We start from the raw sequence: 21,127 nt of genomic DNA, 5'->3' as shown, positions 1-21,127 counted from the left end.
CTTTGTTTAATTGTTTTTTCAGAAACTGTTAGCTTAAAAATACTAAACGTAAACTTTGACCCAGTTCAGACCTAAATGTTGTCTGACATGAAACCGGTCCGGTCTGAAAAAGGCCCCTGATTTATAGGACTAATCCCAGGTTTGAGCTTTACTCCTTTGTGAGAATATGTGATCTATTAGTTTAGCTGTGGATCCTACATGCTCTCTGCTGATTATATCCAGCACTCTACCACCGTGTCAAGGACCAAGTGGTGTTTAACTGGAATTTATCTAAAGTAAACAGAAAAAAAAGGTTGCTGTAGGAAAAATTCATCTCAAGAACCTGAGACATTCTGTAACATCAGGCTTAAAAAACTTGGGAGTAAATTAAAGTAAAAACAATATCATTATTGCTTTTTTTTAGCGTTTGAAGATCTTTAAAGTGCTTTCAAAACAGAGCTTTAGATACTCAAACACTTCAACTTCATAGAGATTAGAGTACAGTTAGCAGCCTTTCACCCTGCCTGAACAGAAAAAACTTGGCTTTTTTGCAAGTTATTTATAACTAGGCACTTCAAACCCATGCCCACAAAAGAGCTTGAATGGTTCATACTTTAGAGTCTTTCCAGTGGACTTTGGTAATTATGTAAGAAACTAAAAAATGCAGGTCTTGCCCTTTTAGAGCCTTGCATTGGCAAGCTCCCCCCTGCATTACAGACTTGACTCAGGCGTGTAACCCCTCTTGCAGCGTGAGATCATCAGATAAGAATCTGCTGATGACCTTTGGCGACCGCTGGAGAACCTGAGGAGACTGATCTTTTCAGGAAGTTGACCACTTCATTTAAATTTCCCCCCTTTTTTTTAACACCCATTGGACTTTGTTTATGTTTTAAAGAAACTATATTTACCCAAAAAGTAAACAAAAAACAGCAGCTTTACAATTTGTATGTCCTCCTGTAACCTTTAGTTGAAAATTATTATTGAAAAATAATGCAACCTTTTAGAAAAATGGTTCCAAAATGCAGGCTTTTTTGCTGCAAAAATGCCTAAAGGTGAAAGGTGAAATCTAAAGGTGTTCTGATCATTTAATTGTTGGAGACTGTGATTGGTCAAATTTATCTTGACCGAAAGGATCAGGAGAGATTTAGATTCATGCCCAAGTCACACTGAGTAGGTTACAGCGGGTCAGTGGAAATTAGGGCTCTCCATTCTGACTTCCTTCCCAAGTTGTGGTTTATTTTGAAAATCAAGGATTATTCTCTTTTCTTGATCTATTTCTCTCGATCTTAAACACGACGACTTCCCATTTGCTCTGCCCTATTCATCTGGTTGAAGCATCTCAGGAAATGCAACATGTCTAATTGCTTTTCTACTGGTAAAGTCCACTATGACAAGACTCGTTGGATAAGGAATATACCCTGTATTAGATAAGATAAAAGAATATGTTGTGTGTGGCAGGAATATGTCCAACCACTTTGGGGAATATTTACTGGCAATCATTTTTATCCAAACATTCAAATACATGAGTAACTTTTTTGTGCAGGATCTCCTGGATGAATTAACTTCAGATTGGAAACAATTCAGGACACTCATCAACTGAAGACACTTTTATTCAAAAATGCTTTTAGCTGACTGGTTTTATTGTTACTTTTATTCTATGTTTATTTTTCTTCAATTTAGTTTTGCTTACATTATATTTAATTGATTGTTTTTCTGCTTTTACTGGGTTGTATATTGTTTATTGTTCAGCGCTTTGTGATTTTATCTGTCAAAGGCGCTATATAAATAAAACTTACTTACTACTTACTTACTTACTCCTCAGTCCTCTGATAGTCGTGCATAAATCTATCAAATATATATGCTGAACTCTGTTGGTTACTGATAAATGAAGTCCTTACTTAAGTCTGCTTACACTATTCTGTGAATGGTTTCAAATTCTAGAGATGTTGTTCTGCTTTACCCTAAAAACCCGAAAATTGAAAACCACACAAAACAAGCCTGACAAGGACTCCTGCAGAACATCTATAGCACTGGAAATTACCTTTCAATAATCTGAATTCTGTCTACTCAAACACTAAAAATGTCACCAACTATTTACATAAAGCAGCAGCATCTCCAACAATTTCCAAATATAGACACCCTCATCCACCCCTGCGTGAAATGCACACTCCATTACAAGGCCTGAGTGGGCTGAGCCAACTGCCTCAGGTTATTACCAGGACCCGTTAGGCTTGAATGAGCTGCCCATCGTAGCCTTCAGCCTCCTTCCTGAGCCAACCTCAGGCGCAATGCTCCTAATGAAGAAGGGTCATAGACGGGCTACGTTTGGCTTAAACTTCAAACTTCCAATAAACATGACGAGGGCCAATCCATAAAGATGCAGTTTTCCATCTTCCAGCACTAATGCTGCCGTTAGGGAAGAGGAAAGTATGGGGTAAATGCATTTGCCTCATTTCTGCGTGGCTGCTCATGCATACTGTGCTGTTCACAGAAGCTCTGACACAACTGAACTCAGTTTCTAAAATGTACTTTTTCTACTCAGTTTCAGCAGAACAGTAACACGTGACCTCAATTTCTTTTGATGCACTTCAAACTACAATTATGCTGACATTTAGTCCACCAAGGGACAGCAGATAGAAAAAATTCAAAACCTACTTGTGAGCACAGGGGCAAAAACAAAAACATGGTGCCTAAGAGGGGAAGATGGCCTGCAGATTTGGCAAAAGCAGTTGGGTGGCTAGAATATCAGTCTGTGGAGGGTTAACATGGAGGCATCAGCTCTTTCTTACTTACTTAAAGGGCATCCCCACTGGTGCGAGCCAAACAATCATTCAGGGAAATCATTTTCCCTGTGAAATCAATGACATACCTTGACTTTCTGAGTTTAAATCTTTCTCTTAAAAAAGTTTGCGCTCTAAAGCTGTGTTCACGCCGAACACGATACTGCCCGTTTTGAGGCGTGGTGAATTCAATGCTGTTCATACCCTGCCGGGTGTGGGAGGGGCTACTGTCCAAAGATTTTAGCCTCATCGCTACATAGAGGCATTTGCTGCATATCTCCTACACAGACAATATATGGAAGACACGTCTAGAGATCAGGTTTATTTATTTTAGAGCTCTACAAAAGCGTCGGTAAACACGTCTCCCTGTTTGGGTTCATGAGATCACTCGGGCTCTCCCAGTACAGTGAGGTTCACCATCTACTGCAGGAGCTGCATCTGAAGAACAGCTGCTTCTTTTACTCTGAGAGAAATGTAGGTAAGACACATTATGCTACAGCAGAAAAAGAAAAGCTTAGACAAACACCTGTGAGTATGGGAGGGGAGGAAAAAGCTCCTTCAAAGTTTCAATTCCTGGGAAATGTGCATAACTATGTAACCCTCCCGTAGATTTAAGACTTTATACGTGTTTCCAGTTTCTATTGCTACAAGCACCCTGAGTACTATTGTAGACACAAGGCAAAGCATCACAAGTAAAACGCATCAAACTGAAACATACACATGCTTTTCTGTCATGTGTATGCCAAGCGGTCCCACCTGTGAGCTCATGGTGGATCAGCTCAGTGAAGTTGGGGTCGTCTCCCCACCAGAAGAGCCACAGCTCCCTCCGGCCTGGTCGCTGGCTGCGCCTCCACACGCTCAGCACGTCGGCCTTCAGGCAGCGACTGAAGCTGCAAAGGATGGGGTCCTCCTCTGTCACCGGGAAGAGGATGGGAGCAGAGGTGGGGCCCTGCCACACAAACATCTTCCATTTGATCCCTGTCAAGTCAGCCTGCAAGTTAAGGAGAAACAAATGGGTTGTTAGGGTGGGGGTTGTTGGTTCAGGATCCACTGTTTACAAGAGGTATGCGTCCTCTTTCATGAAGCATTTAAGTCAACAAAGTTAACACAGAATCCAGTCAGGCAAAATGGGGGGGAGAGAGAGGAAATATACTAGAAAAAAACATGAAAGAAAGGGAATTTGGGATGGAATTTTGTCTGCAGAATACTGCTGGCTAATTCTGGTTACTTTCAAAGTAATTACAGAAAACAACAAATTAATGCGTGTAAAAATTTGTCTCACCAAGTTAATCCTCAATACAGGGAAGTGCTGGCAGGAGGGTTATGCTGTGTTTTTATGAACACGGTTTGGATTTCCTGGAGAGAATAAAAGCTAAGGGCAAAAACCCCACAGGTTGTAAATCACTGGCAAGGATCATAAGCTGTTATAAAGAAACATCAGGCTTCACTGTTGCTTATCAGCCCTGCACCGACAGACAACCCCTGTCGACCTAAACACGTGTGCTTTTATATATTTAGTCTTGCAAAATGTCTTAAGTAAGCCCACCAGCAATCTCTGTTCTTTATCTCTGAAAAGCTGTTCACTTTCTACTCATTTAGTCTTAATCCAAGCAGAATTAGCGAGCAGTCCTGCCGTCTACTCAACCAATTAACCCTTTTCAAGGGTAGAGTCAGGGGACAGAACGAGCGGCACCTGCAACCATATAAAAAGGAACCTTTCACTTCTGTCCACAGATAAACTGCAGACTTGGACTAATTGACGAGTCCTTACCAAGATTCAAAACCGAACTGCATGACACCGATTCCCAGGTTTGTAAGAGGCAAAATGACAAAGAACTTTGACCCAATCCAATAATCTTTTGATCTAAATGTCCAAATTCAAGGGCTGCATTCTTCAATGGCCACAGCCTTCCCAGGCGTCGTTGGCCAGGTCCTTCTTCCCGAACAAAGAGGAGTAGTAAACCAGGCATGGTTCCTGGCTTATATGATCCAACTTTTTTATTTTTTTATTTTTATTTTTTTTTAACTTGTCCTGTCCAACAGCTAGGCAAACAGATGAGAGCTGAGGGCCTCTTGTGTTGGACATATTTTATTTTAACAAGAGGGGTTATTCATCTTCAGACAAACCAAAGGTATGTCTGAATAAACCCCTTTTGTAATTGAGGCCAAAATTTATTAATTTCAATCATGTTTGAAAATCTTTGGTGTTGGACCGGACGGAAAAGGAAAGAGGGGAAGAAGAGAGAGGGACGTTAGAGAGAGGGGGGGGTAGGAGGGTGATAATAGGAGGGGAAGGGGGGTAAGACCATGAAGCAGCATAGAGCAGACAGGTTTACTGGTTGTTTATCGTTACGGTACGGTTCAAATGTAGTACAAAAAGGGCGGGGCCTGTTCACACACACTCAAATATTATCAACACACCTGCTAGCCGCAAAAATGTCCACATGTCAACATGCACACAAAACAGATAGTGTTCACGAACGCATACCTATGCCTTTAAACCAACTAGTGTGAAATCTTTCATTCATTCAATCATGCAAACTATTAGTGCAAAGGTGAGCTAACACCTGTGCTCAGGTGAGTGTTTATGTTCTTCTAAAATGGATGGTGGAATGTGAAAAGAAGGAGGAGGAGCGCCCAGCCACCCCCACACCCATACCCCCGCCGCAGCAGCAGCGGCAGCCGGAATTCCCCCAACGCCACACGGGAACAGGCAGGGAACAACCGCCCCCCGGGCGACCAAGACCGCCACCCAGGCCAGGGCCAGCCGGACCGCCGCGAGGCCCCCAGAGCCAGAGAGCAGGGAGGCGCAGAGGGAAAGAGAGCGCCGCCCCAGCCCAGCCAGGAAAGCAGCCCCCCGCCGCGCCGGAAGAGCCCAACGCAGGGCCCCACCGGAGAGGGACGCCCACAGCCCCAGACGAGCACCCCACCACCACCCAGGAGTTCCGGGCATCCCCCCGCCCCGACCCCAGGTACGAGCCAGGACCCCCCAAGGGAGACCCGCTCCGCACTCCAGGCAGCCACCCACCCGACCCACGGTTGGTCCAGGTAGGAGCAAGGCAGGGGCCCGCCGCCCCCGCCCAGGAGGGGGGAACCCCGGGGAAAAAAGGGCGGCCCACAAGGGATGTTATAAATATGGCCCGACCAGGCTCGGCCATGTTGGAAGTTTGGCGGGGCCCAGCGCCCAGGGGCAAGGACCAGGACCCACCCCCCAGGGACACGAACACCCCCGGCTCAGGTGTAATATGAACCCCCCCACCGCGCGGAGAGAGCACCGCCGGGCCCAGGGAGCCGGCACCCAAGGGACACGGCCGCCATCGCCAAGAGGCCCGCACCCCCCACCAGGGAAGGGGTAGGGGACAGATGGACCCAGGTCCCACCTTCCTTGTAAAATGTGTGTGCGTGTATGGGTGTTTGAGAGGGTGTTTGTGTGCATGTGTGTGTGTTTATGTTTGAATGTATATATTGAAGGGGGAGGGGTGTGTGTACTAAGGGGGGTGCAGTTAAAATTGGCGAGTAGGGCACTAAGGGGACATCTCCTGATTACTCACAGTGATGTCCCCTCACCCTCCACACCAAGGGGCCCTAAATGTCTAAGGTGCGGTTAAAATTGGCGGGTAGGGTGCCAGGAGGACATCTGCTGCTTGCTTGCAGTGATGTCCAAGCACCCCCCCTACCAAGGACCCTACATGTCTAAGGTGCAAATAAAACCGAAAGAGGGGGGGCCCACTCCATACGGCAACCATAGGAGGGGGGCCACTCCCAAGTAGCCCCCCCCCCAAGGCGCATCGCAGGCTAGACCCCCCACCCCCTCACCCTAATATGAGGTTATATAAGGAAGGGGGTAAGTTGGGGACAGCTGGTAGACTGTCCCCCGGTGGTCAAACAGCCGTCCCCCAGCCCACCCCCAGCAAAGGGGCCAGGGCCACCCAGCCCAGGGGCCCACCCCCGGAGGCGCCGACACCCCAGGCCCGGCACCACCCACCCCACACAGAGAGAGAGGAGCCAGAAAGCGTCGCCCCCCCCCGGAGCAAGCCCAGGCCCCCACCCCCAGACGCCGGCCCTAAAAGAGCTCTGGTCAGGCCTCGACGGGACCGAGGAGGCCAACCGGCCGAGGCAACCACTGATTGCCTCAGCGGAGACCCCGACCCGCTAGCCCCCCCGACCCGTACTAATAATGGGCCCCCCTCCCCCCCAGAACGCCCCCCCACAGGACAGGGCCGACAAGCCCCCCACCCCACCCCACCCCAGACCCCGCAGCCGAAGCGGGTGACACCCAGAGCGACCGGGGGCCCCGAGAGGGTTGTCCCGTCCCGCCCCAGAGCCAGGGAAGGGCCGATCCCAGCCCCAGGTGCAGATGGGCAGCCCATCCGGCGCCGCTGGGCCCCCCCCACCCGAGCAGGGCCCCCCGCCAACCCCCCCCCAGCACAGGCAAAGGGACCACCCCCCCAAGCCAAGCCAGACCACCACCCCACCCCCCCACCACTCACCCCCACACCCAAGCCCAGAGGACCACGCAGCGCCCCAGCCCGCCCCACCCAGTCACCGGACCCGACCCCCCGACCAACGGAGCCCCCCACCGCCCCCGCCAGGCACCGGAAGCCCCGACCCCCACCCCAAACCACGGCAGAAGGGCAAGGAGCAGCGACGACCAAGCCCCCCACCCCCTAAGTCATGGAGTCAACCACAGGAGACCAGAGAGATTGAATTCTTTCAAAGTTACTTGAGCTTTGGGCTGACATTTTTTCCAAGCTGATATGATCAAACAGCAGATTTCTGTGTTGACTTATGTTTATATTTTTCTTGTTTTTCCAATTTATTAAAATAGTTTTTTTGGCAATACAAAGAGTTATGAAAATGATAGAAGCTAATCCTTCTTCTATATCGATGGCACTCATGTCACCAAGCACACAAAGTGACGGTGAGGCAGTGATTGAAACCTTAAGCCAGACTGATAAATCGGCACATACCTGCTGCAGAGAGCCTATATGATCCAACTTTTAATCAAGCGTTAACCCGGTTCGTTTGGACCTGCGGCCGTGCAGCTGACATTGTTGTAGGAAAATCTCCAGATTCGGCCGCAATGCATCTTGGGATATGGACAGCATAGAAGGATACACTAAACCAATCCTTGAAATCGGGAAAAAGAAGGCCGCATTTGAAGGAGTCCTTGAATTTGGACAGCACTTGTCGCAGCAAAGTGACGTACGCAGCCTACAAATGCAGCCCAGAAAGAACGCAGCCCTCCAATTTAGACACAGCCAAAGTGCTCCCAGTGGTCTTTTAGTTATAATTGTGCAGTTTTTAGCCAAAATCAAAACACGTGTCGTTTTCTAGGACATAGTGTCTGCAGAGCGGCAGGAGTTCATTAGAAATTCACCTCTGAGTTGCGGGCGGGACTGTTGGCAGAGAGTAAGCCCACCCCCTTTCCCGTCACCTATAACTGAGCACTCTCTGTTTACATCAGAGGTGGGCACTGAGGGCCGCATTCCTGCATGTTTTCCAGCATACCCTGCTCTGGCATGTTCTAATTGGCTGGACACACCTGAACCAGGTAATCAGTCATGAGTAGGGCAAGACTATCTGGAAATCATGCAGACACACCGGCCCTCGAGGCCTGGAATTGCCCACCCCTGGTTTACATGCTCTCCCGTGAGCATAAAGCCCCTCACACCCCCAACCTAACATTACCAGTCCAACAAAAATGGTTAGCAATATTGGAGCCAACCATCCGTACAGTTTAGAGCCAAATGACGAGGAAAACAAAGATTTACATGGATCTATTTGAACACAAGTGGATGCATCAGAATGGAGCAGAGCAGAGAGTTTGTGGGGTTTTTTCTTCTGCTCCTGATTCAAGAAAATTTGAATAAAGAAATACTCAGAAATGCATCTGTAAGCCTAATTTTCTACATACATGTTCTCCATCTTCAGAAAAATACCATGTTAACATGTTAAAAACACGACTTTCCTCAGAGTGAGTCTTCAGAGATCATGTCTATACTACAGAAAATAGATTCTGTTCTTTATCATCAAGGCAGAAAGTTTGTTTTATTTTATGAGCGCAGGCCTTAACAGAGTCATCACAACAATAAATGTGTAAAAGGGATGAAAGAAAAACTTTCTTCAAAAAAGCCTCATTAGGAATAGAACAGCTTCGGCACAAATGACAAAAAGCTTCAAGGTTGAGTGATTAGAGTCTGTGTGTTACAGCAGAGCTTCAGCAGTTAGGCCGCTCCTTCCTGCTGGAGTAAGAAGCTCTACTTTCCACCTGCATCTTGCTCGGAAACATCTGTGCACACAATGGAAGGGGAGGGTGGAAACGACGGTTATCTGTGAAACCAGATCATGAGCAGCAGTATGAAGGTGAACACTCCCATCCCTCTAATGACCATGTCCAGTCCACACCGGTCTGCGGGAGCTTCATTATCCACCTCGCAGCTTCTGATCCTCCTGCAGACCGCTTTCACTCCTCTCAACGGAGTTCAACAAGCTGAATAATGTGACTCTTATCCAAATAAGTTACTCAATTAGACTCATCTTAACCAATTCCACCTTTGAAATGCATCTAGTTTAGGATTATATGCTTTGTAGTTGGTTTGTTTTTCACCTTTCTGACCCAACTTGATTTTCTAAGTGATTCCACTCGTCCCCAGTGACGTGTAGTGCTATGAGGCAAACCCAGAGATTTAAGAGTAACCAATACACAAATATTTACAGAAGCACATTACTTTTACACAGGTCAGATTAGCAACAGCAGTAAACAAGAGTGAATGACGCTAAGCTGTCTTTCAGTACACAGAGGAAACATAGAGTCATTTAAAGAAAAAGGGAAAAAAGAAATGACGTTTTCTACGCTGAGAAAAGGGCATCAAACAAGTCATTATAAAAACTTTTTCAGGTAAAAAAAAAGAAAGAAAAAAAGAAGTCTCGGAGTGAGAATAGTAGTCAACCCACCATATGGTGTCTGAAAAGCAACTGCACAGAAACCACAGACTGCCTGTTGGGAATTATCTAGACTTTCTGGGACGCAACTGAGCACAAAGTAAACAGAACCAACTGATCTAATCCTGTTTGTCTCCGAATCGGACCTGCTTCATTCCTGCTGCAATGGTCGGAGCTAAAACACTGATCAATGTTGCTGCTCCAGCTGCTGCTCCACTGTGAGGATGAGGAGCAGGCCACTCTTCTCATCTTACATTTTACTCCTGGAAATGACCTTTATAGAGACGGCGTCCATAATAACGTTCAGACCTCCATCTATTGCTATTAAGAAGCTGACTCAGTGAATTAGAAATCCTTTGTAAAACCAAACTAATTAGTGAAATGCTTGCATCTTTTAAATAAAAATAAACAGCAATGTTTGTTGCTGGCAGTCCAGTGAGTTTATCATTAACAAAAACATTAATAATCAACATGAATGAACATGTACTGCTCTGCAAAAAAAAAAGCAGCTGCAGCAACATTTGCGCAAAAGAGTATGACTGAAAATTAACCCAATTCATGGGGTGATACAAATTGTATTCATCTTAAATCCAACTGCCCATTAAAGCAGTAACAAAAACAGGACAGCTCAACCCTGACTCACAGCAGTTAGTGCAAAATGCAGTCTGCCATCTACATCAGCACACCGACAAATGTCACCATTTTAATCACAACATTTTCACAGAGGCTCCATCTTTTTCTCTGCTTGATTACAGCCTCTTCTGTTGTTCTTGGAGCCCTAACAGTTTACAGAGCGCTTCAGCTCCAGGCTGGAAGAACGGGGCGAGAGGCCGGACTCTGCATGGGAGCGTTCTCTGTGGTAGCCGAGTTGTTTATTCCATTCTGGTCTCATCTGACTCAACATACAGTCCAGAATTTGGCGAGAAAAGCAATACTGGCAGTGAGCCTCCTCTTTTTTTTTTTTTTTTTTTTTTTTAAGGACAAGCATCTGTACCTGCTGAGCTTATTTTGAAGAGGTTTAGAAAAGCTTGCCTGATGTCACTTTCAATGAAAACTATTCTCCTTCTGTAATTCTTCATGCAGAGACGGTTTTGTTTAAAAAGCTAAGTATTTCCGCTGTGGTTTTCTGGCTCTGCCTAAAGACTATTTATCTTATTCATTTAGCCACAAACAAGACAATTAGATCAACAATCAGACCAGGAAAACAAACGTCTCGTACTGGGATTTGCAGATGGTTTTGATCGTGATTGAACTAGAACAGTTAAAAACACAAAAGCTAAGGTGAGATGCTGCCACTTGCAATAGTTAGGTTTATGCACTAGTTCATTTTGCGATTCATAGTTTCTTTCACATCAAGTCGTGTATCAATCTGGTCAGTTCAATTTGCAGCTGAAATGTCAAAAAAATGCCTGACTTGAGACATGACGCAGCACCTGCAGCCAAAGCGCAGGGACCGTTTTTATACCGGACCGAGGCAGCCGCTCTATTGATCAACTTGTTGCTGGGTAAAACCTGGACCAGATACAATCAACATCAACTGTGGAGCTGTCGTCTCCTTGTGCGGTGATCAATAAAATCCCTACGGCATGTTTGACTGACACATTGACTGATCTGATGCTTATTTGAAAACAAAACTTGCATTGAAGAATGGTAAAGAGGAAATTGCTTCTGTCATCCCTGCTATTATCCACGTCAGACTATAAACAATACAGCAACAATAAATCAAAGTCAGTATGTTATTCACTAGGCGGGCATAAAGAACTAAAAAGACATACGCAACAGCCTTTAGCTCTGGCCTGTATGAGGCTAAAATAGTCGTCTGATTGTAACTTTTGGGGCTAACGTTTATCTTCATCCTCTGTAGAATATCTCTAGCTGCTTTAAATTAGATTTGGCCTCTAGATTTTGTGTAGGGACCATAAAAATGTGATATAGATTTTCTTTTAACCCATACCTTTTAAACGGTAACCTAAAAAAAAAAAATATATATATATATATATATATATATATATATATATATATATATATATATATATATATATCAGACGACGACGTCTAGAGATTTGTCAACTTTTAAAGAGCAACGGATAAATTAAAAAAATAAATAAACAAACTGGTATTTTCTATATAACAACTTTATTAGCAGCATCTTCCCAACTGTTGCTGAATATTCTGCATTATTTTGGTGTGTGAGAACAACTGCAAATGGATATTTGGAGAATAGACTCCTGGTTTTTGTCTATTAAATTCAGATTTCTGTCATTTTGAAGTCTGAGGCTCTTCTTCTCTTTCCTTACTGAAACTTTTCACAGAAAAAACGTTTGTTTTTTTGTCAACATTGCTAGCTTGGTTAGCATAGTAGAATGTATTTTGGACATGTGACCGAGCGACTTGACATTCACCAAGAATGAGTCTGATGTGGTGGAAAGAATCCAGAAGATTTTCCACATAAAACTTCAATTGTTAACAGATTTAAATTCAAATAGAAAAAAAGTAGGTGTTGTTGGTTTTCTTCTCTCTCAACTGCTCCCTGAACCGGTACCGGTCCACAGCCTGGGAGTGGGGGACCACTGAAGTGAGAAACATGTCTTACGAATTTCGCCGGCGATTTTCGCCGACGTTTAACGCCTCGTGACTAAACAAAAGGCACCAATGAGAGTGTGCACACCGACGCGAAAAAACGCCAGGCGTTAAAGCGTCAAAAAAAAAAAACGCCTCGGGTTCGTTTTTTTTTTTCGACGCGTCGCGTCGAAATCTACTCGACCAATGAGAACGGCGCTTTTGCTCACGTGTCTGGAGCTTCTGAAGTTACAGTAAAACACAACTTGGGGGCGCTCAAACACAAAACTGCCTTGCTGAGCACACATACCAGCGAAGAAGATAGACGCCAAGTAGCGTCTACACTGCCGCGAAGAAATAATGACGGACATTCTAAAATATCCCCGAACCAAGCACCAGTTGGAGCTACTGATGCTTGAAATATTCATGTTTTCTTTGTATTATTCTGACAAGCGTGTAAATACTTGCTCTCTTCTTCTGAGTGAAAAGCGACTTTAAGAAGCGTAAAGTTGCGCAGCGCCACCTTGTGTACAGGAGTATTTCTGTTTACATTAAGCGCCATCTAATGTCAGGGAATGAAATTGCATGTTCACTCCACTCATCGTCAGCGAAAATCGCCTGGGTGTGAACACAAAAAACGTGGCGAAAAACGCTGGCGAATAACGCCTGGCGAATATTCGTCCCGGTGTGTACGGGCCTTCAAGGCCTGTTCACACCGGGACGAATTTCGCCGGCGATTTTCGCCGACGTTTAACGCCTCGTGACTAAACAAAGGGCACCAACGAGAGTGTGCACACCGACGCGAAAAAACGCCAGGCGTTAAAGCGTCAAAAAAAAAAAACGCCTCGGGTTCGTTTTTTTTTTTCGACGCGTCGCGTCGAAATCTACTCGACCAATGAGAATGGCGCTTTTGCTCACGTGTCTGGAGCTTCTGAAGTTACAGTAAAACACAACTTGGGGGCGCTCAAACACAAAACTGCCTTGCTGAGCACACATACCAGCGAAGAAGATAGACGCCAATTAGCGTCTACACTGCCGCGAAGCAATAATGACGGACATTCTAAAATATCCCCGAACCAAGCACCAGTTGGAGCTACTGGTGCTTGAAATATTCATGTTTTCTTTGTTTGATTCTGACAAGCGCGTAAATACTTACTCTCTTCTTCTGAGTGAAAAGCGACTTTAAGAAGCGTAAAGTTGCGCAGCGCCACCTTGTGTACAGGATTATTTCTGTTTACATTAAGCGCCATCTAATGTCAGGGAATGAAATTGCATGTTCACTCGACTCATCGTCAGCGAAAATCGCCTGGGTGTGAACACAAAAAACGTGGCGAAAAACGCTGGCGAATAACGCCTGGCGAATATTCGTCCCGGTGTGTACGGGCCTTCAAGGCCTGTTCACACCGGGACGAATTTCGCCGGCGATTTTCGCCGACGTTTAACGCCTCGTGACTAAACAAAGGGCACCAACGAGAGTGTGCACACCGACGCGAAAAAACGCCAGGCGTTAAAGCGTCAAAAAAAAAAAACGCCTCGGGTTCGTTTTTTTTTTTCGACGCGTCGCGTCGAAATCTACTCGACCAATGAGAATGGCGCTTTTGCTCACGTGTCTGGAGCTTCTGAAGTTACAGTAAAACACAACTTGGGGGCGCTCAAACACAAAACTGCCTTGCTGAGCACACATACCAGCGAAGAAGATAGACGCCAAGTAGCGTCTACACACAGCCGCGAAGCAATAATGACGGACATTCTAAAATATCCCCGAACCAAGCACCAGTTGGAGCTACTGGTGCTTGAAATATTCATGTTTTCTTTGTTTGATTCTGACAAGCGTGTAAATACTTGCTCTCTTCTTCTGAGTGAAAAGCGACTTTAAGAAGCGTAAAGTTGCGCAGCGCCACCTTGTGTACAGGAGTATTTCTGTTTTACATTAAGCGCCATCTAATGTCAGGGAATGAAATTGCATGTTCACTCCACTCATCGTCAGCGAAAATCGCCTGGGTGTGAACACAAAAGACGTGGCGAAAAACGCTGGCGAATAACGCCTGGCGAATATTCGTCCCGGTGTGTACGGGCCTTTAGTGTCCGTGGAAATAACACTGAAACAAATACTGGAAACCTGAACTGAAGACTATTTGCAGTTTGCATGTATGCATAAAAAACACCCAAGTGTCCTTATGTTACCCTCAGCTTGGTGAGGAAGCCCTTCAAAAACCACTCATTGAATGAAAGAAGATTCCCTGAGAGGCAGACAGCTCTCAAAGACAAACATGTCTTCTGCAGTTGCACAGTTTCTCATTACTGTTTTCACACAGACTGGGTGAAAAGTCAAGGTCCCGAAACATGAAGCACATTTTCGAACAATCATGCCTCTCTGTATTTTACATTATTGTACAGCGCGCACTGAAATCGCTGAGCTTATGCTGTCTTTCTTGTCCTGGCAGGCGAGCAATGGGAAGTTTCATTTCTCATATTCAAAGAACTCCACGTGCAGTGAATGCATCATCCAAAGCCCCCAGAAATGAGCAGGAGGTTTGACTAAACTGACAGACACTTTAAGCCTCGGGGGGGCACGACCTCTGGCAGCTCTGGGTTTTGGGTCTGAATAGGGAACACTGTGTTCAAACAGCTGCCTTCCTGCCTCTCTAGATATCAGGCAACAGGTGAAGGAAGCTTCTCAAACAGTGCTACAGTTGCTTTGCTCCTCCTTTTCTTCTTGATCTGTTTCTTTTCCGGGCAGTCACCTCGGTTCCCCTCCACTGAACCCAGTTATTGAGCAGGCATGAAAGTAGCAAGTGTGCGTTTGCATTTTCCGCTGGCAAAGATGCAAATTGCATTTGATTAAATGTAGGGGAGAAAATGGAGATTTAATCTAAACTTTCATAAGAAGAAAAAAATTCACTTAACTGCCCCATTAGGGAAATGAGATGACGATATAGAATCAAAAACTTGGAGAAAAAATGAATATAAAAATGCAACAAGTGGTTTCATCCACTTTAGACATTACGTTTCCTCTCCACTTGCTACTGAGGATACTAAAAATAAAAAATACATGGGAGCAAACTACTATAATGTGATCACATTCTTTCTGCATTAAAAAAAAAACACAAAGTAGAGTCTGTTCAGCTAGTGAGTCATAACAGCCGTGGTATTATGCTTAGTCTCGGCGAGCAGGAAAATGTCAGCCAGACAGGCACAGCAGCAGTACTACGAGCCACTATCTCACATGTTCACTGTAGCCAACACTGCCTTCAAGACCTGCCGTAAACACTGCAATTATGAGTTCAGCTCACACGGATCACCCCGGAGCTGCATTCAAGAAAGGCTGGATTTTCTGATACCTTCAAGAGGGTGGACAGCTAGAAGCTGTGTCAATTTGCACTAAAAGCAGTGTCTCATTTCACCACATTGTTACCATGTATTACTTAATGTCAGCCTTGCTCCCAGATCATTTCACTTAGTAGCACGGTGATGTCTGAAACCTGTGCGTTTTGTAAATTCCGAGCTTGATTTTAACACATCATCACATTAAGGACGTCTGACGGTGGGAGCTACAGAACATTAGCCTCTCCGGCTATTGTAGAATAAGGATAGTTAAGCCTGTAGACAAGCCAATTAACAACAACAACAAACATAGTCTGACTGTGTTCCTGACTAAATGACCAGAGAAAGACCTGTAAGCACAAGCAATCTCCTGGCGTCTCTTGTATGTGGCGAGGACTTCCTTTATTTCTCCAACACAGAATATGTCAATTAAAGACATACTGATTGAAATCACAATTTTTGTGTTTTTAAAGTGTTCTTGTTTCCTTTTTTTTTCTGATGATGGAGAACATGTAAAGAAAATTAAGCTTAAAATTGCATTTCTGAGTATTTATTTAAATCATTGTGAGCAGACAAAAAAAGATTATGTTTAAAAAGAAAGCTTTTAAGTGTGACATACAAGTTTTTAGTGGCTCCCTGCTCTGCTCCATCCTGATGGAGACAAATAGATCCGTTTACGTCTCTGTTTTCCTCATCTGAGCTGGAATCTGGATCTAAACTGAACGGCTGGACAGCTACAATACTGTTTGTTGCACCGATAATGTTAGGTTGGGGGTGTGAGGAGCTAGCAGAAGACCATGTAAACAGATGGATGTGTCATCCACAAATCGGAGGCAAATTTCTAATGATCTCCTGCCGCTTTGCAGAAACTATGTCCTGGAAAATAATTGTTGTTTTATTTTATTTTAGCTAAATATAATCAGAATTAAAACACTTTGAAAATAGATCAAAAACTGATCCGAGTGGTTCTTTAAGAGGCAATAACAACTCTTTAACTCAGTTCAGTTTAGCTTTTGTTTGTAAAAGCCCAGAATGAATGGCACACATTTTCTAATCAGCCTGTGCTCCACTGGATGTGAAAACAGGAAGCCACTAGAACAATATTTTTAACTAGAAGGTTAACAGACAGCCTTACTAAAAAAGCCACTGTGTTGAACGCCTGTTGTGACATGAGCAGAAAAAGAGGGGAGACACACACACACAACACAAAATCTATCTAGCTTTTGAGGAAAGACTGAAGGGACGGGCTTGTGTCGACAGGCTGTGCGAGTTTGTCAGTGAGAGCTTACTCATTCCAGAGTTTCTTACGGAAATGTCCTTAACTACATCCTTAACAACAACAACAACAACAACAACAACAACAACAACAACAACAACAACAACAACAACAACAAAGAAAGTGCAGTATTTGGTGACTTCATCCCTTGATAAATCGCTGCAGACATACAGTGACAGATAGAGTCTGTTCATAAACAAGCTATGATGGCAGAGAGAGAGAGAGAGGGGTGCAACTTCATTAGCAAACCAAACGGGCTTGGCAGCAAATGCCCCCCCCCCCCCTCCTCTTTTTCATTTGTAACGTTAATAAAGTTTTAGTACACATTCCCTTTCAAAATAATAGTATTCAAACTTGGAAAGCCCCCCCCCCCCCTTTTTTTTTTCTTTGCTAGCAACTCAGCGGAATCTTTTTTAGCGAAGCCCAGACCAGAGTCCCCCCTCCGCTCCAAGTTACGGACAAAGTGGTAAAAACGTCAGCGCAGGCTAACATTAGCGGAGTGGGATGCCTCGTCCTAAACCGATGTCAGCTCGAATTGACAGGGCCTTAAGCCTGGCGAAGAGTCTATCAACTGATGCTTCTAGCTAACATTAGCCTAGCCCCCGTTCAGCTAGTTAAAAATGGCTGCTTTCCTTTTAGTTTTAAATCTCTTACCAGATAAAATAGATTGGAATGGCAATCCTCCAAGCTGGCCCCGTTCGGAACGCTACAAGAACTCATCCTTCTTCACTGCGAGATCCTTCTTTCCATTGTCTCGGGGAAATAAAGAGCGGTTTTCGGGTTTGCGGTCTCAGGGATGTCCAAGCTCCTCAATCAACGAGAGATTTCTTTTTGTAACATTTGATTGGAGGATAGTTATCTCTCAACAACCTTTCGAATGGCAGTTTCCTCCACCGGGAGCTTAAAAAAAAAAAAAACAGATAAAAGAGGCTGCCCGTGCCCTAAGTAGACATTTCTAAAAGTGCTCAGCCAAACTAAATGGAAGGAAGCGTAAAAATGTTCATAAAAGAAAAAAAGAAAAGGAAAGGAGAGCAAAGAGGCAACTCTCCCCCTCCCCCTTAGCCCTAAAACGGTCTGCGCTTTAAAATAAATAAATAAATAAATAAAAACGTCCAGTTTCACTCCTCCGCCGCACAATCCTGCTTCAAAATAAAATCCATCCTGCTACAGCCCCTCGAAATCTGGCGCAGGCCCACGGTTTAATGATCATTTAGATCATTATTTCAGCCTCGGTTCCTGTTGGTTTTCATTTGAATTCATGGATTCCTTTCTTTAATGGCGGCCACAGGGACAACTCTGCCTTCCACAGCCGATTGGCTCGTTTGTGGTCACAGCTTCGTCAAGTCAGACAGAGGCGCGCGGAAAAACGCCACGCGCCGTGGGGACGTTTCCGCCCAAAATAAACCTCCATCCACCCACGGTCTGCGTTTCTCACCTGTTAGATCCACAGATTGGTGGTAAAGAAAGGGGAAAAAGTCTGGAGAAAATAGTGTGTAGTTATCTGAACGCTCTCAATTAGAAATGTAAAGTGACAATAAGAAAGATTCAATTAGAAAAGTAAATAAACATAATTCAAAATTTTGAGTACAGTTTCTTATAATAATATCTATGTTAGTGTAAAAAATAGCATTTGTTTGAATCATATTAATAGCGTTAACTATAGTTGTTTAACTGATATTAAATTTTTCTTGATTTAAAAGTGTTTTCGAATGTCTTTTATTTTGATGCTCCAACAGAAGACTTCCGTTAAGAAGCACTGCCATCTTGACAATCTTGGTGGTCATGAGGGCTGTAATAACACAAGACTTATAGGTATTGCCGTCGGGCCAGCGCAAGTGGCGCTACTGAGCAACAGATTTTGTTACTAATGATCAAACCCCATAAACTTGCTCACTTACACAGTGCACCACCTAGCGCATGTGATGTTGCACTGGCAATTGTAACGTCTGTAATCCAAGATGCATGCAGTTCCTGCGCGTGCCTTTGTTTAGCTTTCTTTCAAAGTTACAGCTTTGCAAAACCACACGCTTTTCGGCTCAAAAATATAGCAAATTAGAAGTTTTTGGAAAAATATACCCATGTTTGCATGCTTCCTCCAATAAATATTAGCTTAAACTGCGAGCATCATGTTTAAATTTGGGCTGAATGGAAGAGCATGCAATAAAAAAAATGTTCTTAAAGATATCATTTTATTTGTGTCTTCTCAACTCCACTTGAGATAGCAAAATTAGAAAGAAGTAAGAAAGAAATAAACAAACAAACTTGTAAGTCCAACAAACTTGGTAACCTTATCATTTAACCAAAATATTGTAATAGCAAGGTTACAATCAAATGTCTTTTAAGACCCACCCCAGTCCTCTTTTGATCTATTGTGAAAGCGTTCTCAGTGGTCTCTTAATTATAATTATGCCGATTTTAGCTAAAATTAAAAAAAACCTGTGTCGAACATAGTTTTTGCAGAGCTGCAGTAGTTAAGTAGAAAGTTGTGGGCTGAACCTTTGGGACAAAGGGAGCCCATCACTGAGAGCTCTCTGTTTCTATTATCTCTGTCTAGTTCACAGTCCCTCACACACCCCAACCTAACATTACCAGTGCAAAAAAAATGGTGAGCAACATCGGAGCTATATCCAGGTTTACAGTTTTAAGCCATAGACCTGCTCAGACGAGGACAACAAAGACATGCATGAATCTAGCCGTCTCCAAGTGGACGCATCAGAATGGAGTGCAGCAGGAAGACTTTGGCCCTCCCAGCATATTTTCTACATCGCAAATACAACTTTTTTCGGACTCAGTTTTTTTTATCTGCTTCTGACTCATAACAATTTGAATAAATGAATATTCAGAAAAGCAATTTTAATCTGAATTTTTTTATTTGTTCCATAATGAGAAAAAATGAACAAGAACATTTAACCTTTCCAACAGCTGAGCACACAGAAGGCATCTTGTGTTGGACAGATTTTACTGTTACAATAGGGGGTTATGGATCTTCTGACACATGAGGTGTATATTTGTATAAACCCCTTTTACTTAGGCTAAACCTTTCTTACAGTAATTGTATCTGCATACATTTCTTGTTGGACCGCATTGAAAAGAGAAAAGAGAAGGGTGAAAAGAAGAGTGGGATACTAGAGGTGGGGGATAAGGGTACAAAAGAAAGGGGAGAAAAAAAATAAAAAGTGGGTTGAACAGGTTAGATGATGATTAAAAAGTAGGGGGAGGATAGAATTACGAAAATAGGGAACAAATTGTTGGAGGTTTATCGTTGTTACCGTCAAATGTAGGTGTTAGTTAAAAGAGAGAGCCTGTCCAGAAGACTCACTCAAATATTACACACATACCTGTGGGCTCCAGAAATCTACACTCGCAAACATGTCAACATGTACACAATACAACTACAGCTTACAAGCAAATACTTGTGCATATGGAGAGACATGTCAGGCATATATCATTCATAGTATGTATCACACATGATATTGGTGCAAAAGTAAGCTGGTACCTGTGCTCAGGTGAGTGTCTATGTTCTACTATGGATGGGAATGCATTGGAAAAAAAGAAATGAGGGAGAGTGTTTGGTCACCGCTCACCAAGAACTCTGCTGAAGGCGAGGCATCAGTGGGCCTGGACTCCCCAGACACTGGTGCGGTAAAACAGATCAAGAGCAACCACCCCTGGGGCAACCCAATGCCAGCCATCTAGACCATGGTCAGAAGGACTGCCACAGGAGCCCCCAGCGGCAGGGAGCAGAGGGGCACGGGGAGCTCAAGATCCAGCCGCGCCTCCACTAGGGTTTTCCCTCATTCACAGGAGAGCCCCTCCCTTGCAGCCCCAGGCGAGAAACCCACCATCACCCAGGAGTTCTGCACCCCCCCCCAACCCAACCCAACCAGGGTCACGAAACCCGCCTCGCGCTTTAGGCAACCACCCATCCGCCCCACGAACATGTTAAAAACACCACAAACACAATTTTCATTAGAGTGGGTCTTTACCATAACAATTCTGTTTAAATCACCACAGACTTGTTGATTCCCATCCGTTTCTGAATTTAAGCACACTGTACATCTCTGCAGCCACGAATACAAGTTGAATGTAAAATATGGTTTGGCTTCAGCTCTACAAGCTCCACAGACTTCTGCATAGTATTTCTGTTCTTCCATGCATTACAATGTCTAACCATTACATAAATTAACAGTCACTTAGCTGGTGGTATTTTCTCTTGAGCCTCCTAGTTAATTTGTTGAAATGTATCTTCAACTGTTTGGAGTGT

At 44.2% G+C, this 21,127-nt stretch overlaps 1 protein-coding gene across 2 annotated transcripts in view; it reads right to left on the bottom strand.

The window, feature by feature from the left end:
• The window catches only part of med13 (mediator complex subunit 13), an 84,230-nt gene extending 66,048 nt beyond the window's left edge, over nt 1-18,182 (bottom strand). For both annotated transcript variants that reach the window (XM_023962920.1, XM_023962921.1), the window contains exons 1-2: nt 17,518-18,182; nt 3,516-3,750 (exon numbers count right to left, since the gene is read on the bottom strand). In XM_023962920.1, coding sequence (XP_023818688.1) covers nt 3,516-3,750; nt 17,518-17,583 — 301 coding nt within the window. In that variant the 5' untranslated portion in view covers nt 17,584-18,182. The remainder of the gene's footprint in view (nt 1-3,515; nt 3,751-17,517) is intronic.
• Nucleotides 18,183-21,127: the final 2,945 nt, after the last annotated feature.

The sequence above is a fragment of the Oryzias latipes genome, chromosome 14 (genome assembly GCF_002234675.1).
Source record: "Oryzias latipes chromosome 14, ASM223467v1".
In the NCBI taxonomy this organism is placed as follows: Eukaryota; Metazoa; Chordata; class Actinopteri; order Beloniformes; family Adrianichthyidae; genus Oryzias; species Oryzias latipes.
This window is presented reverse-complemented; position numbering and strand designations above follow the sequence as displayed.